This window comes from Zootoca vivipara, chromosome 1 (assembly GCF_965207765.1).
Source record: "Zootoca vivipara chromosome 1, rZooViv2.hap1.1, whole genome shotgun sequence".
Classification (NCBI taxonomy): domain Eukaryota; kingdom Metazoa; phylum Chordata; class Lepidosauria; order Squamata; family Lacertidae; genus Zootoca; species Zootoca vivipara.
In genome coordinates this window covers 3,624,654-3,641,217 of record NC_142582.1, presented here as the reverse complement: position 1 = coordinate 3,641,217, position 16,564 = coordinate 3,624,654, and the positions used below count along the sequence as shown (strand labels likewise).

The following is a 16,564-nucleotide window of genomic DNA, read 5'->3' as shown; positions in this document are numbered from 1 at the left end:
AGGAAGTTGACCCAGCCAGAGCGAAACTACACGGTGTTTGATCGGGAACTTCTTGCGATCCACGCTGCGTTCCAGCACTGGAGACACTTCCTGGTGGGCGCCAAGCACCCCATCCAGGTGTGCACAGACCACAAGAACCTGGAGTTCTGGAGAACTGCCAGGGTGCTCAACCAGCGGCAGATACGGTGGGCAGAGTTCTTCTCGAACTTCAACTTCTCCATACACTACATCCCGGGAGAGCAGAATGTCAGGGCGGATGCCCTCTCCCGCAAGCCAGAGTACATGGAGGAGGAGGCGCCACCGGCACCCAGGCACATTTTCCCCCCGTCAGCATGGTCCTGCGGAGCAGCAGTGGTGAGCGAGGCAGAACTCACAGCACTGACGGCAGCGGATGAATTTGCCAACCGCATCTTCAGAGAACTGAGAGGGGGGGGAGCAGGCAAAAGACTTTGCAGAACGCAGGGGGCTGCTTTTCTACAAGGGTGCACTGTACCTGCCCACCACCCAGCTCAGACGTACGGTCCTCAAGCAGATGCACGACAACCCAACGGCGGGTCATTTTGGGAGGGACAAAACCACTCACCTAGTCATGCGACACTTCTGGTGGCCAGGGGTGCGGGAAGATGTTCGGGACTATGTAAGGGGCTGTGACACCTGCCAGCGGGCAAAGGTGGTCAGAGCAGCGCCACCGGGATTGCTGGAGCCCTTAGCCACGCCACACAGGCCGTGGGAAGTGGTGTCCATGGACTTCATCACAGATCTGCCTTCTTCCAGGGGCAAGACCGCAGTGTTGGTGGTGGTGGACCTCATGTCCAAAATGTGCCACTTTATACCGTGTGCCAGGGCGGTCTCTGCAGAAGAGACAGCCAAACTGTTTGTGGATCACGTATTCAGACTGCATGGATTACCTTTAAGGGTTATTTCGGATCGTGGCCGCCAATTTGTTTCCAGGTTCTGGCGGCGGCTCATGAACCTCCTGCAGGTGGAGGTCAGCTTGTCGACGGCTAGACACCCGCAGACCAATGGACAGGCGGAGAGGGTCAACGCCATTCTGCAGCAGTACCTGAGATGCTACGTCAGCCAGCGGCAAACGGACTGGGTGGATCGCCTGCCACTGGCAGAATTTGCCTACAACAATGCAGTGCACGTCTCCACAGGGGTGTCGCCCTTTAAGGCCAATTACGGGCACGACCTCAGATCTTTCCCAGAGAGGGAGGGGGAGGAGGAGGAGGAGGGCCCACAGGCTGAGGATTGGGCAGAGGAACTGGAGACGGTGCACCAGCAGCTCAGAGAACACTTGGAGAGAGCCAAGGAAGCGTACAAGAAGGGGGCAGATCGCCACAGGCGACCGGGGGAGGTCATCAGGGTGGGGGACAAGGTTTGGCTGTCCTCGGAGGGCCTTCCCATCAGAGGGAGGTGCAAAAAGCTGGCGCCCAGACGGTTGGGCCCCTTCACGGTCACGCAACAGGTCAACCCGGTGGCATACAGGCTGGCACTGCCAGAGGACATGAGGGTGCACCCAGTGTTTCATAGATCGCTGCTGTCGCCGTACAGGGAAAGCAGCAGGCTCCGAGGCAGCGAACAAACCCCTGAGGGAGGGGGGGAGAGGGAAGGCAGGGAGCAACTCAATGAGGCCACGGCCATCCTGGATTCAAGGAGGGGGGTGGGGGGCCTGGAGTACCTCATGGCATGGGAGGATGCTCCACCGTCCCAGAATGAATGGGTCCCAGCCACTCAGATACAGGAGGAATTCCTGGTAGAAGAATTTCACGCCCTCTTTCCCCATAGACCCAAGCCCTGGCACATGGAAAGGGAGGGGGAGGGGGAGGAAGCACGGGAGAGCAGTTCACCATGGCGCTGGGAAGCGGAGTTTGAGGAACCAGAGGATGAGGTATGGGTGTCACCGAGATCCACCCAGTCAGAGGAAGGAGCAGATTGGCAGAACATTTTTACCCCCACCAGCTCTGACGCCACGGACTTTTTGGGATTCCCGTCCTCCCAGGCGGAAGGGGGGGGCTCGCAGGACTGGGGGGAGGTGTTCACACCAACGGGCTCGGAAAGCACTGAGTTCTTAGGCTTCCAGTCGTCACCGACACCTGGGGGGGACCTGGGGAGGGGTGAAGGAGAGCTTGGGAGGGGGGTGGATGTGAGGGACAGGGGATATCGCGAAGTCCCTCCCCTCCTGAGTTCAAGCCCACCCCCGAGCACAGGGGAAAGCAGGGAGAGTTCCGATTCCAGTGGGGAAGCAGGAAGTCGTGTCCGAGGCTCAGGCAAGGTAGAGGAGCCAGGGTCCCAGGTGGGACAGGAAGGGGCGAATAAGGGGGGGAGACCCATCCCCCCAACTCCGGAATTACGCAGAAAGAGGAGGGGAAAGAGGATGGGTCTGCCAAAGCTTTTGTGTTGGAGAAAGACGCGCCAAAAGCCATTCGGAGGTTCTGAAACCGACTGACCACATCACTCCGTGTAAATAGCAATGACTTCAGCACTGTAAATACGCAGCACCAATAAAAGAATAAAATGCATAGCTGCGTAGCGTCGTTACTCTGAAGTAGCCCACTCCGGCCACTGTGACAGGAGCCATTTTGAAACATGAAGTAACCCACCTTTATATGTGCAATACATGTTTTAGAGCATTTTAAAATTAATGTTGAAATTTCTGCCTGCAATCCTACTTTTGGCTGCCTCTCACTTCACTGGCCTTGTGAAGTTCAACAAACAATTATCTGGGTCACAGACATACAGTTTATTAACCACTGCAGTTCGAAATCATAAATCACAGAATTGAAAGGGACCCTGAGAATCATCTAGTCCAACCCCCTGCAATGCAGGAATATGGGGGTCGAATATGAGATTTTGGTGTTATCAGCACCGTGTTCTAACCGACTGAGCTATCCAGCAGGTTTTTTCATTTGTGGGGATCAACAAGAAATAAAGCACTTTGCACACTGAAAACTGCTGTGAAACTGGATTTGCAGAATAAAATGTTTATTAAATGTACTTAAATCAAGTTGCAGCTGTTTGTTGCAAAATTCTAACAGTCAGAAATCAGAAAAAGCAAATTACAGTGGGACCTCGACTTACGAATTTAATCCGTTCCGAATGCACACTCGTGGGTCGAAAACTTCCTAAGTCGAGTTTCCCATAGGAAACGCAGTTTCCCATAGGAATGCATTGGAAACAGAAAAATTTGTAAGCAAGCCGAGGAAACCGCATCTAGCCACGAACGGGTTTTCCATTCGGATGTCGAGAAAATCGTAAGCGCGCGGCCACTTTTTCCACTCGTAAGTCAAAAATATCGGATGTCGAGGAGTTTGTAAGTTGAGGTCCCACTGTATAGGCATTCATTTTGTTATTGTTGTAAATTTTAAGGTGATTATATATATATATATATATATATAGTTCATAAACATGTACATGAATGTACAGGCACATGTCTGAAGCAGCACAGGAAGACAGGCCTGACTGACACCATTTTGACTCTCTCTGACCAGAATCACACACACATTTCCACATGACTATCAATTTGGGAGCCATAATCCTGTAAGCCGGAGGTTCTGCCAACTGGACATTTCCCCATCCATTGTGCCAGACTACTAGCCATCTCATTCACAAGAAGACTCCTCCGAACAAAAGATAGTGATCAACTTTTAGGAAACTGTTAATTTCTCTTTGTGTTTAGGAATTCACACCTGGGAGGGGTAAGAGGAGGACTAGGAGAGGTGTCAAAGTTGCTCAGATTTCTACCTTGAACACTCCCTTTTTGTGAGGTATTGATTACGTAGCTGTGATGTAGGAATGATGTATTTTGGGGGTGTTTCTTGGTGATGGGAAAACTGATAAAAGTGGAGGTTCTCTTTTGTTCTGGGTTCCTTCCTTGCTCTCCTGCATGAGGGGAAGGACCCTGTTGCAACAGCAAAAATAAAGGCTTTGCTTCTCAAAATTCGCTGGTTGGCCTCTGTTATATTCTCTGAACCCAATAAGGGCTCTTGTGTACCCCATAAGGGAATAAGAGCAGATTTTTGCTTATTACATTATGAATAGAATAAATGTTAAATGAAGTACAGGTTTTTGTTTTAAAGAAACCAACCTAGTGGAAATCAATTACTGTACATAGTAGCACTTTCCCCAAGTCATGACAGGAATCAAACTGAGATGCAAACCTAGAAGTGAAAGCAACATCGGGACAGATTTTTCTTTCACTTTTTCAGTTTTGTGGCTTGGAACATGATGGTATTTTGAAGGTTACCTTCAGTCAGTATGTCTACAATTTTGCACAAACTTCTGTCTTCCTATTCTTTAGCCCAGGGGTTGTCCACCTGGTCCCTACCGCCCGCTAGTGGGCGTTTTAGGATTCTAGGTGGGCAGTAGGGCGTTCTACGGCACAAGCTGAATCCTCCTTCCATCGAGCACAGGTGGGTGGTAAGGAAATTTTAGCATCAAGAAAGAGGCATTAGTGGGCGGTAGGTAGAAAAGGGTTGACTACCCCTGATTTAGAGAGAAAAATCCACACACTATGAAATGGAAGCACATTCCTATATAAGGCAAGGTTCCCAAAACTTTGTGGCTGCTTATACTAGCTGCTGAACCCCTTTCATTCACATACAGACAAAAGGAACCCCCAAAATAGTTAACTCAGGGCTTAGTTCTCATAAAGGTACATAAAATTTCTTACACAGAGAACTAGATTATATGGGAGAAAGATAGGCTTGAGTAATACCCACCACAAACATTTTCAGTCACTCTATTATTAGGGTATACTTTGCAGGAAATAAACATTTATATCACTGCAATCCCACGGAAGATCGGGGATCCACTGAGCTACAGGATTAACAATAAGGCATTACCCTTCACCAGGAAAACTGACACCATCACTTCCTAACATCTCAAACCTACCCTCTGAATCTGAAAGGCTACCAGCTTATACTAAACTCATGTGGAGAGCTGGAATGTAACAACACTAAGAGGATTATGTCCAGTCACATGCCATTATAGTTCCCATCTAAAACCACGGCTTGTCACAGAGGACCAAGTCCTCTTTAAAGAAGTGGGGGAAGTGATTTTGCTATTTACTCAAGATGAAAGTCATTGTATATATGAGCGTGCTGCTCTCCTAGTCTACTCCTTCAACCTCTTCTGAGCTCCTTCAAGCGACACACACACACACAAATTGCTGAACTTTTACTTTCCAAGATCACTCACTAATCTGGAAGCATCTTAGTCTTATTTCTTCTACGTAAAGAGGGATTTAGTTGACCATGTTGACACTATAATGACAGGGGGGATTATGGAGCCATTTCTGGAAACAGGAAAGGAGGTTTCGTGATTTCTATTCCAGAAAATCCTTTGTAAACATCTTTGCTGATTCAGTTTCTTGCTTTCATTCTTTTATCTGAGCAAGTTCAATAGCATTGCCTTAGGGCTCATCCACACTTTTGTTGGTCCCATCCCTAGAAAGCATGGGTCTGAGCTGTTTTCCCTGCTGCGTTCCCCAGGAAAACTTGCTCTTTACTGCTAAACCTGAGCAAACATCAATCCATGGAAAACCCAACTGATGTTTGCTGCAATTCAGTGGTAAAGTGTGGGTTTTCCCTGGAGGAATGAGGTGAGAAAAGCAGAAGTGTGAACAAGCCCTCCGTTTGTGTTTGCATATTCAGGGCTTTTTTCATTCAGAACTCACCAGAACTCAGTTCCAGAACCTCTCAGGTGGGCACCATTGCCATGATAAGAGAACAAGGGAGGCGTTTGTGGTGAGTTCCAGCACCTCTTTTTATAGAAAAGAAGCACTAGGCATTTTTATAATTTCTATATCCAGAAATCTATTTCTGGAGATCATGCCAATGTCTAGCAGTATGACATGCCTGTACATGCAAATTAACTTTTTCCATTACTGTACAATACATTTCTTCTGAATAGCTTAGGAGACTCGATATTTGATCCATGTTTTCCCTCACTCTTCTCTTGGGCATGGTTTGGGACTTCAATCAAGACAATAATACAATCAATAATACACTCAAACACTGTTGTGTCTTAAAATATGAAAACAGTAAGTTACAAGCCTCTTGTAAGATAAAGGAGCTTACAAACAAGCTAACAGAATCAGAAGTCATTTTTCTGGAACACAATTTACAACTTCTCTGTCTCAGCATACCTTGAGCATTTATTCAGTGTCCACATACAGGACTTACCTCAGAATCTTTGTCCAATTTGTCTCTAACCACAATTAAATTGTACAATATCCGGTCGTCATCCACTTCTGTGTGGGAGATGTCATGAGGGGCACTCCACAAGTTTTTCTCTTCATCCCATGCCTGAGTTGTTCCAAATGAAGCATAAGGATTGTTATTACTGAAATACAATAAAGAAAGAAATGGAAGCTCTGTTAGCAATGCAACTTTGAAATAATAATGTAAATCATCTGAATTGCTAGCATCACTTATATTTTACACTTATATTTCATATCACTTCTAGTTTACAAGAAGGCATGCAATTTTAGTATGTGGTTTTATTATCTTATGCATATTTTAAACAACTGATTTAACTTATATTTTAATGCATTTTTAGATTAACTTGCTTTTAATGTTTGGCTTTATCAATATTTCTAAGAAACATTTTAGAATCTATGTATGCTGCTTAGAGGTTACGGATTATTAAACAGGGCTCGTCCTATGTTTGAAACCACACATTACACAGCAGATCCAAGATATGTCTTTTATTTTATTCTCCCTTTATGTGGCCACTCCATGACAGGAGATCTATGGGAAGCTCACAAAGGAAGAAAACTTAAGTCTAACTCTTCTCTGCCAACACTTTGATTTTTAGTTAAGAGAAGCCTAGGGGATATGGAGTGGGATTAAGGTTAAGAGTGATTCTTTGCAAGTAGCAAAGCGAAGGCTAGACCAAACAACCTCTCCCCCAACCATTTCCCATGTGAAAGTTCCCACGTGAAATGCATGCACACGAAAGCTCATACCAATGACAAACTTAGTTGGTCTCTAAGGTGCTACTGGAAGGAATTTTTTTATTTTGTTTTGACTATTTCAGACCAACACGGCAACTTACCTGTAACTAGGACTGTTTGTTTGTTTGTACTAACCATGTTCAAACTGCTATACCAAACAGAAGAAACACAGTCCTCAAGTCCAGAGCGTGCAAAATTAAGACTAGAGTGATCTCAGGTTTTCAACATCACAATGTATCACCAGCCAAACACTGTGGGGTCTGGTGATATACCACGATGCACTGACCCCAATCCCGTGAGGCGCCGCCAGGGTGAAATTGCTGCTGCTCCTGAGGGAGCCGATATGCTTTCATGGGGCCAAGCTTGTGCCCAGTGCTTGGCCTGGAGGGAACTTGCACTGCTCAGCTTGGGAGGGGCTCCTGCCTTGGGTTAACAGAGTTTGTTTGGAGTGAAACAATCCACAATTTAGGAGCAGACAGTTTTCAAGCCCCCTTGAGCTGGCTGGTTTCAGGAGGATGCAAACCGAGGAGCTGGGCAACGCTGTAAGTCCACACCCAGGATTTTCGATATCACTATTCACTGTCCAGGGGAAAAACTTTAAAGTGCCTATACATTTTCCCCTACAGGGCAAACAGTAACTTCCGCCATTTTAATCAGTACAATGGGGGAGAAGATAATAATAATAATAATAATAATAATAATAATAATAATAATAATAATAATAATTTATTTTATACCCCACCCATCTGGCTGGGTTTCCCCAGCCACTCTGGATGGCTCCCAACAGAATATTAAAAGCATGATAAAAACATGATAAATCTGCCCCTGGACCATGGTTCCAATCCAACTCCTGACTCCCAGCTCTTTAAATGTCTTTAAAATGTTCCTTTTAAAGACATTTTTTTGAAAGGGAGACCCTGTTCAATAATCTTCTGCATCCCTTCAAGTGTCTCTCTCACACACAGCTGATGATTGTGCTAATGTAACCTGGGGCTTTACAGGACCAAATCTGACACTGACTGCTGCTACACATTTTCTCCCTGTATACTTTAGGTAGGCTTCATCAAAAGAATAGGTATCAGAGTTTCATAATGTTGTAGTAAGTTATGTTTACAAAAAGAAAATGAAAGGTTTTTGCCTTTAGACAACACTTCTTCTCTGATGAGTTGCTCTGCCAGTCCATTTAGGACTCCCTACAAAATATGGACTTGCTTACAGAGCAGGCGGTCCTCCAGATGTTTTGGGACTACAAATCCCATCATCCCTGACCGCTGGTCCTGTTAGCTAGGGATGATGGGAGTTGTACTCCCAAAACATCTGGAGGGCCGAGATTGCCTATGCCTGTTATAGAGAATAGTAGAAAATAGAAGTCATTTGGCACACCCTGAACAGCTAACCTTTCACTGACAGCTGTTGTGAATTTATGTTTTACTCTGTTGCTTTTTAAAATAAATTCTGCAATTAGAAGCATGAATAATTTCCATTAGTATCCACTTGGAGAATATAAAATAACAGAGGACTGTATTTTCAGAGTAAGGTACTGTATTGACAATGCCTTTAGACATAATGGGTTTGGATTAGTACATACCACTTACAGAACCTCAATTAAACGCTAAACAATTCATTTAGGTGCACTGCCATGACAAATTCACCACCCAAAACACCAGAATATAGTTGGATAAAGGCCATGAAACAGTTATTCTTTAATGGGCCACTTCCATTAGGCAGGAACATTTTCTCTAGTTCACATTTCTTTAAAAAGCCAATTATACTAATCCAATCTAACCAGGACTCACGTAAGAGGTCAAAAGTAGGAATGAAAGAAGCCTGTCTACCTACTAGGATGAATAAGGTGCAGAAATATTTTGCCCCACACAGGCTCTAAATAGGACAGTTATGTGATCAAGGAAACCCTAGTTTAATTAATCATGAGCTTTAGTACAGATTTCTAGGATTTAACCGAATCTGCATAACGGTTCATATGAATAAAGCAAAGGCTCAACCAAAAAAATCAGATTTCTATTGCAGCAGGTACTACTATACACTCACATAGGAAAGAATTCCTTCCAGTAGTACCTTAGAGACCAGCTAAGTTTGTCATTGGTACTGTATAAGCTTTCGTGTGCATGCATACTTCTTCAGATACGAAAGCTCATACCAATGACAAACTTAGCTGGTCTCTAAGGTGCTACTGGAAGGAATTTTTTAATTTTGTTTTGACTAATCAGACCAACACAGCTACCTACCTATAACTAGGAACAGGAAATAATATTATTTTGGGTACCGGTAGTAATATTAAATTAAATGCTGCAGCCTAACTCTTAGGAAGAGGTGGAAAGATGTTACCATCACCACATTATTACATTTACTTACCCTATAAACATTCCTTCAGTAGCACCTTAAAGACCAACTAAGTTGGTATCTGAAGAAGTATGCATGCACACGAAAGCTCATACCAAAATAAAAACTTAGTTGGTCTTTAAGGTGCTACTGAAGGAATTTTTTTATTTTGTTTCGACTCAGACCAACACGGCTACCTACCTGTAACTATAAACATTATCTTCAAGTGCCATTTTAAAATGTTTGTGTGATAACACTGCAAACAAATGTGCTTGCTTGGAGACTGTTTTGTATTTTTAAACTAGCCATCAACATTCAGTAACGTTTGCCCAATTTGCAAACCCCACTAGTTATAGTAGTAAATTACAATTCCTCTACATAATTTCCTTTGTAAAGTCATTATTAGTTAGCTCACATTGATAGTTTTAAAGCCCTACTAAGGAAAGACATTCTATTACAAATCTACTAGAAGATCAACCAGGAAGACTTCCCTAAAACAAACTGCAACATGTGCAAATTAAGAGATTTTGCACAGCATACTCTAAAATTTATAGAGCAGGTGTTCCTGTATGAATACTGCAGCTTCTTTTGTCTGCCACAGTGCCAATGGGCTGGAGAAGGGAAGAAAGGAAGGGGAGGTCTCTACAGCTCAGAGCCATACTACAACACATCACACTCAAAACAGGTGTTGTGGCAAGCCATGAGCATCTACAGCACAGGACATTACGGGTGGCGCTGTGGTTAAACCACTGAAGATTCCACCTAAACATTAGGAAGAACTTCATGACAGTAAGAGCTGTTCGGCAGTGGAATTTGCTGCCAAGGAGTGTGGTGGAGTCTCCTTCTTTGGAGGTCTTTAAGCAGAGGCTTGACAGCCATCTGTCAGGAATGCTTTGATGGTGTTTCCTGCTTGGCAGGGGGTTGGACTGGATGGCCCTTGTGGTCTCTTCCAACTCTATGATTCTATGATTCTATGATTCTATGATTCTATGATTCTATGAGTCTAGGGCTTGCTGATCAGAAGGTTGGCGGTTCGAATCCTTGTGGCGGGGTGAGCTCCTGTTGCTCGGTCCCAGCTCCTGCCAACCTAGCAATTCGAAAGCACGTCAAAGTGCAAGTAGATAAATAGGTACCGCTCTGGCTGGAAGGTAAACGATGTTTCCGTGTGCTGCTCTGGTTCGCCAGACGCAGCTTTGTCATGCTGGCCACATGACCTGGAAGCTGTACGCCGGCTCCCTCGGCCAATAACGCGAGATGAGCGCCGCAACCCCAGAGTCGGTCACGACTGGTCCTAACTGGTCAGGGGTCCCTTTACCTTTACCTTTAGATTCTTTGGCAAGGCATCAGTTACAAACAAGATGAACAGAGGAACCTCAAGACCATTAAATCTTATGATCATTTTCAAACAAATTCCCTGCACATGAAGTACTTCTATTTTTGAGTGGGGAGAGAGAGAGAGAGAGAGAGAGAGAGAGAGAGAGAGAGAACATAAATCCCAGGTGGAAGAGAGAAGAAAGCAGGAACAAGTGAAAGAACTCTCTCCTAACAGCCAGAACATGGGAAGCCCTCTGCAAATTTTTAATTTGGAATGTATAATTGGCTTTATTGTTTGTATTATGGTGTGGCAAGATTTGGTTTGATTTGATTTGCTACCAATTGGAATGTTATTAATTGAAAATGAATAAAAATTATTTTAAAAAATAAAAATAAATCCCAGGTGTAATAACTGCACATAGCTAACAGGCATCGCAGGTGGTTTGTATGGTTTTTCTTACTTGGCCCGTAGCCAACAGTTTGCAGCCTGCTACATATATGTCAAAGATGGCTGGTCAATCTTATGCAAACAAAAAGAGAGTGGAATATAAATGTTACTGTGTTGTACACATATGGCAACACTTCAAAAGAAGCAGTGACCATTTTAGGTGTGTCCAATTGACCTGCAATTGGCAGATCCTTTAGGACCCAGAACGGGGAGTGGGCGCTTATACGAACTCCGCCAATGTGCATAGGAATGGGAAACCCCCCCCCCAACACACACACACACACACACACACACACACACACACACACACATGACCACTGCTTGTACTGCACATACATATGCTCACTTACTAAAAGGACACCATTAATCATATGTGTTTAATCCACAAACTATGAAGAATTATTCAGATGAGTTGGCATTTGAGGCCTATTGTTTAAGAAGTGGCAAGCTATGAACATTAGAAATCAGTGGCAGAATTACATGAATGAACAAATAGCACTTGGGTGTGGGGCATGACATCATAGAAATACCGTGTTTCTCATATTATAAGACATGTCTTATATTTATTTTTTCCTCAAAAAAACACACTATGGCTTATTTTCAAGGGATGTCTTATTTTTTTCCTCCTCCTCCTGCCGCGGCCGGCATTGCTGCTGTGCCTATCACTATGTCTTATTTTCGGGGTATGGCTTATATTCCTTGAATGCTTAAAAATCCTGCTATGGCTTATTTTATGGGTATGTCTTAAAATATGAGAAACAGGGTATGTATTACTCACACTTGTGAAAGCTGCACAATTTCATAATGTGAAAAAATAACCCACAACACAGTGTCGAGTTACCTTCCATTTTGTCAGCACCTTCTTCCAAAAACACTATGAAAGTACCAATAACTCCTGCCTGAAAAAAAGCAGCAACATACCTACCCACCCTGGCAAACCAACCAGGAATATTATTGGCCAGAAGCACAAATATCCTTTGAGCCTCACAAAGTGCATTCATTCACAACCCCATACAGTACTGTGAAAAGACAGTAGCCGCTGTCTATGGGCACAAATAGCAGCATGCCCAGCATAAGCTCATGTTTCATCCTGTACAGCAAGCAGGAGAATGGGTAGTCAAGTTCTGCCTCTTTGCTGTAAACTTCCTTGGTTAGAGAAGAACTGTGGCACATCCATCATTCTGTCTGGTGATAATTGCCAAACTGCACCTTAAACCCAGGTTATGGGCACAACGGAATATCTAGACGCCTTTTTTGACATGAGATTTTATTATTATTACTTTCATTTCTATGCCACTTTATATTTTAAAGAAAAAAATCTCAAAGCGGTTTACAACACATTAAAACATCAAATAAAACAATCCAGAATAAAAGAAATTCAGGTTTCAAGGGAAACAGTTCAGATCCTTCTCTAAGTTGACATTTTGCTTTCCCCATATGCAGCCTATTTGCCTACTTAATTTATAGAGCTGCCCCTTAGCAGAAGGACTCTAGGGAGCCAGTGTGGTTTGAGTGTCAGACTAGGCCCTGGCAGATCAGGGTTCAAATCCCCACTCAGTCAGGAATCTCACCGAATGACCTTGGGCCAGTCATAGCCTCTTAGCCTACCTTGCCGGGTTGTTGTAGGGATTAACTGTGGAAGGGGGTGAACCATGTACTCCCTGAATAAAAAGGTGGGATATAAATGTAGTAAATAAGCTCTTCTGCTTAAGAAAGCTGGAGAGGCCAGCCAGATGGAGACGTCAGTCGCCAAGCTAGCACCCAGAAATCTCCACATGCTCACAATTGGACCTGTGCCAGTCACAAAACATGCCTAGCTGTTTTCAAACACTCCTGATCACAAGCTGCTACAAGTCCCAGGTTGGGAAACACATAACGTAGTTACTTTGCTGGAAGTAAACAAAACTGTGTCTAGTTAGTGGAGAGAGGGGAGAATGTTTGGAGAGCCTATGCTCTTGAGTTCCACTTGTGGAGGAAAGGTAGGCTATAAGTATTATAAATACCATACCAAAGCTTGGATTAAAATTACTATGAATGACAATCCTAGCAACAAACATCTCATACTCTATTATGCTACAATTAAGGAACCTTAACTACGGTTTGATGCACTGTCCACAAGTTGTGACCGTCACACTATCTCCTCAGGCTGCTACCGGTAGGCCATGAACAAGGGAGTGGGTTTTAGAAAGTTTTGAGTTTTGATAGAAAGAGAAAGAAGATCAAATGCTCTAAAGTTACTGTAGTTTGATCGAGTCCTGCCTTGGGTTCTGAAATAAAGTCAGCACTGTTCATGATTTGACATGTTGCCCAAATGGAGCCATGGGCAATTACTACTTTAGGTCTCAACACTGTTTTATATAGGCCTCAAGACAAAAATGCACACTCTTCCAAAACAAAACAAAAGCAATCAAGTTAAAACATAAAACAAAATACAGGATTCCAGTTAAGAACTGGAGAGGACAAGAACCTCACTATTAAAAAGTGTTTGCTACAAATAATTCCCACAAAATCTACAATTCTAGCCTTACTTACTTGGAAGTCTAAATAAAATCAAGAATCAAGCTAATAGCACAATAAACATTATCTAGGTTCAGAAAGGTTGTACACTGCAGTTCTAAGCTTTCGGGGGGGGGGGAATCACACCCTGAACATATATGCACAATATGATTCTATTCTGTTCATTTCTCACTGTGGTATGCTTTCTTGACAACATCAGCTTTGTTCATACAAGCAGTGCCTCAAGTTATGTTCTGTAGTAGTCACACATAGAGTTTCTGAGTCCTCAGCACCAACACTGTGTACTCCTGTGCATGTCTGAAGCCCCAATGAATCAAGACCCTAAATTCCTGGTCAGTGCCTTTAGGAGTTCAGCCCAAGTGAGGAAGCTATATCCCAAATCTGGAAACCTACTTCTAGGCTAGCACAGCAGTTGACGGCAGAGTTACAAAAAAAATGGCCACTAGTTTCAATTTGAGATTAGAAATGCCTCCCTTACACATAGGGTACCCTTTGTGTATACCAAATTCTGTACTTTTATCATAAAAGTACAAAATTCTTATTTACTGGAGCTTGGCTGCTGAACTACTCCATACACAGTTAAAGGTAAAGATAAAGGGACCCCTGACCGTTAGGTCCAGTCGCAGACGACTCTGGGGTTGCGACGCTCATCTCATTTTACTGGCCGAGGTAGCCGGCGTACAGCTTCCAGGTCATGTGGCCAGCATGACTAAGCCACTTATGGCAAACCAGAGCAGCGCACGGAAACACCGTTTACCTTCCCTCAAGAGCGGTACCTATTTATTTACCTATTGCACTTTTTGACGTGCTTTCAATTCAAACTGCTAGCAGTTTGAGCTGTTTGTAATGGGCATGGCTGTGGGGATCAAGTTGTCTGTAACGTCCAGCCAAGTTAGCCAGGCAAATTGTACCATGTACTCACAACTAATCTGATAAATGGAATAGCAAGAACAAAATACAATTTGGTTCACCGTATAAAAACATGTTAGCCCTCACCCCACTCCGAACTAGCCAAGATTATTATTGTTGGGAAGCATTTACTCATGTATGCCCTATCACCCAAACACAGGTTTACCACCTCAGTGAAACTAGGCCCTGGAACATAGCGGCTTGGTGGCAGTAGTGTGCCAGTCATTCATTCCACAAACTAGAGCAAACCAGGGCAGATTCCAAAGGGAGCTCCATTTTCCAGCCCTTAATTGCACTTTCATGCATCACTTTAAAAATCATTTCAGTTTCGCTTCACGCGCAAAGGTGTTTCTAAGGCTAGCTGAATAGGCGTTATAAGCAAGGATAGTCTCTCCAGCAGACACCCAACAGATCATCAGCATGCATCATGGGTGTAGCCAAGGGGGGCAGCTGCTCCACCAATTAATAAAAATACATAGCTAACTGAGGTTCTGCCCCCCCTAACAAAAGGCTTACACCCCTCCCAACAAAAATCCTGGCTACGCCCATGTGCATCATAAGCAGTTAGCAGAACACCCCAGAAAGATGGCAAAGATTCAAATAGAAGACTCAAGCAAGCAATGCCCATCCAGCTGAACAATTCAAATGTTATTGAATTCTTCCAGTTGTTAAAATTTGAACATGACCTCAGCATGTGCCAGTCGGTGCTAATATTGCTTGGGGAACTGGAAACAAGATGACAAACGTAGCCATGTGATGACAGAAGTGTGCACTTAAAGAAATGCACTTAATGGATTTGGCACACTAAAAGGAAATCCGGAAGTAAAAAAAGTACAGGCTGGCATTTTGAAAACGTCATGTGGATGGTACAAAAACTTGTACGCACAAACTACAACGAATAGACCTCCTGCATCTGGAAACATGCGTGGCAACTCAACAGAACCTCCACATTCAGAGGCAGTATACCCCCCACGCCACATTCCCGGGAGGACTGTTGCCTTCAAGCCATGTTTGCTGGCTTCTTCTCGGCTATATCTGACAGGGGCTCCTGGAAAGAGGATGCTGACCAGATGGACCCACCTCCACCGTGCAGCGATTTAGGAGACTGAGAGGCGCGGGTCAACTGCGCTGGGTCCCGCAGGGGAGCCAAGAGCCCCCTACTACTCGCCTCATCCCTCGCTGCCGTCCTTCGCCGGACAGGCAGGGGCCACTTGGCCAATGTGCCACCCGGGCCGGCACCCTCGGCTGGCCATAGAATCATAGAGTTGGAAGAGACCACAAGGGCCATCCAGTCCAACCCCCTGCCGAGCAGGAAACACCATCAAAGCATTCTTGACATATGCCTGTCATGCCTCTGCTTAAAGACCTCCAAAGAAGGAGACTCCATAGGCTGGCGTGAAGGAAATGCTTGGAGGATGGCGGCTCGGCGGCGGCGGCGCAACCAGTCGCCCCCTTCCTCCTCCTCCTCTCTCTCTCTCTCTCTCTCTCCCCCCCCCATGCGAAGGACCTCCCCCCCCCCTTACCTCACCTCACCAGGGGCTCCTTCTCTGGAAGCGCCGCGTCGCCCGGGCATCGTCCTCGAAGGCAGCAACAGCAGCACCAAGCCTCCAGCCAGTCGCTCAGCCCCATGGAAGAGCTCCTCCGTCGCCGGGCTGAGCCTGCCTCGGAAGCGGCGGAGCGGAGACACTTGCCAAGCGCCCGCAAGAGCCTCGCTCAGCTCCTCCGCGGCCGAGCGCGCAGCAATGCCCGCTTCATGCTCACCAAAATCCCCTTGCGCTCTACGAGGCGCATGAGCAACCTGCACCTTCTCGCAGCGGCCGCGCGCGCTCTCGTGGCTGCCACCTCCCGGGGGAAACGAGCAGGCCCGCCGCCCGGAGAGGTTAACGAACGCGGTAGTCTCCATGCCCACGCAGATCTCTCTCTCGGGTGCTGCTCACAATCCGGGTTTTAATTTGCACCGCGCTAGATCAAACTGTTTCATTCTGCAGGAAGGAAACATGAACGCAGAGTCAGCCCTTGGACCCCCGGAATCTCACTTGCTTGGAGACTTGGGGGGGGGGGGGATGAAGCGCAACAGC

At 45.2% G+C, this 16,564-nt stretch overlaps 1 protein-coding gene across 1 annotated transcript in view; it reads right to left on the bottom strand.

The window, feature by feature from the left end:
• Positions 1-16,319, bottom strand: part of MREG (melanoregulin) — a 45,157-nt gene extending 28,838 nt beyond the window's left edge. The window contains exons 1-2 of the mRNA XM_088666491.1: positions 16,015-16,319; positions 6,186-6,345 (exon numbers count right to left, since the gene is read on the bottom strand). Coding sequence (XP_088522617.1) covers positions 6,186-6,345; positions 16,015-16,115 — 261 coding nt within the window. The 5' untranslated portion in view covers positions 16,116-16,319. The remainder of the gene's footprint in view (positions 1-6,185; positions 6,346-16,014) is intronic.
• Between the last annotated feature and the right edge of the window lie 245 nt (positions 16,320-16,564).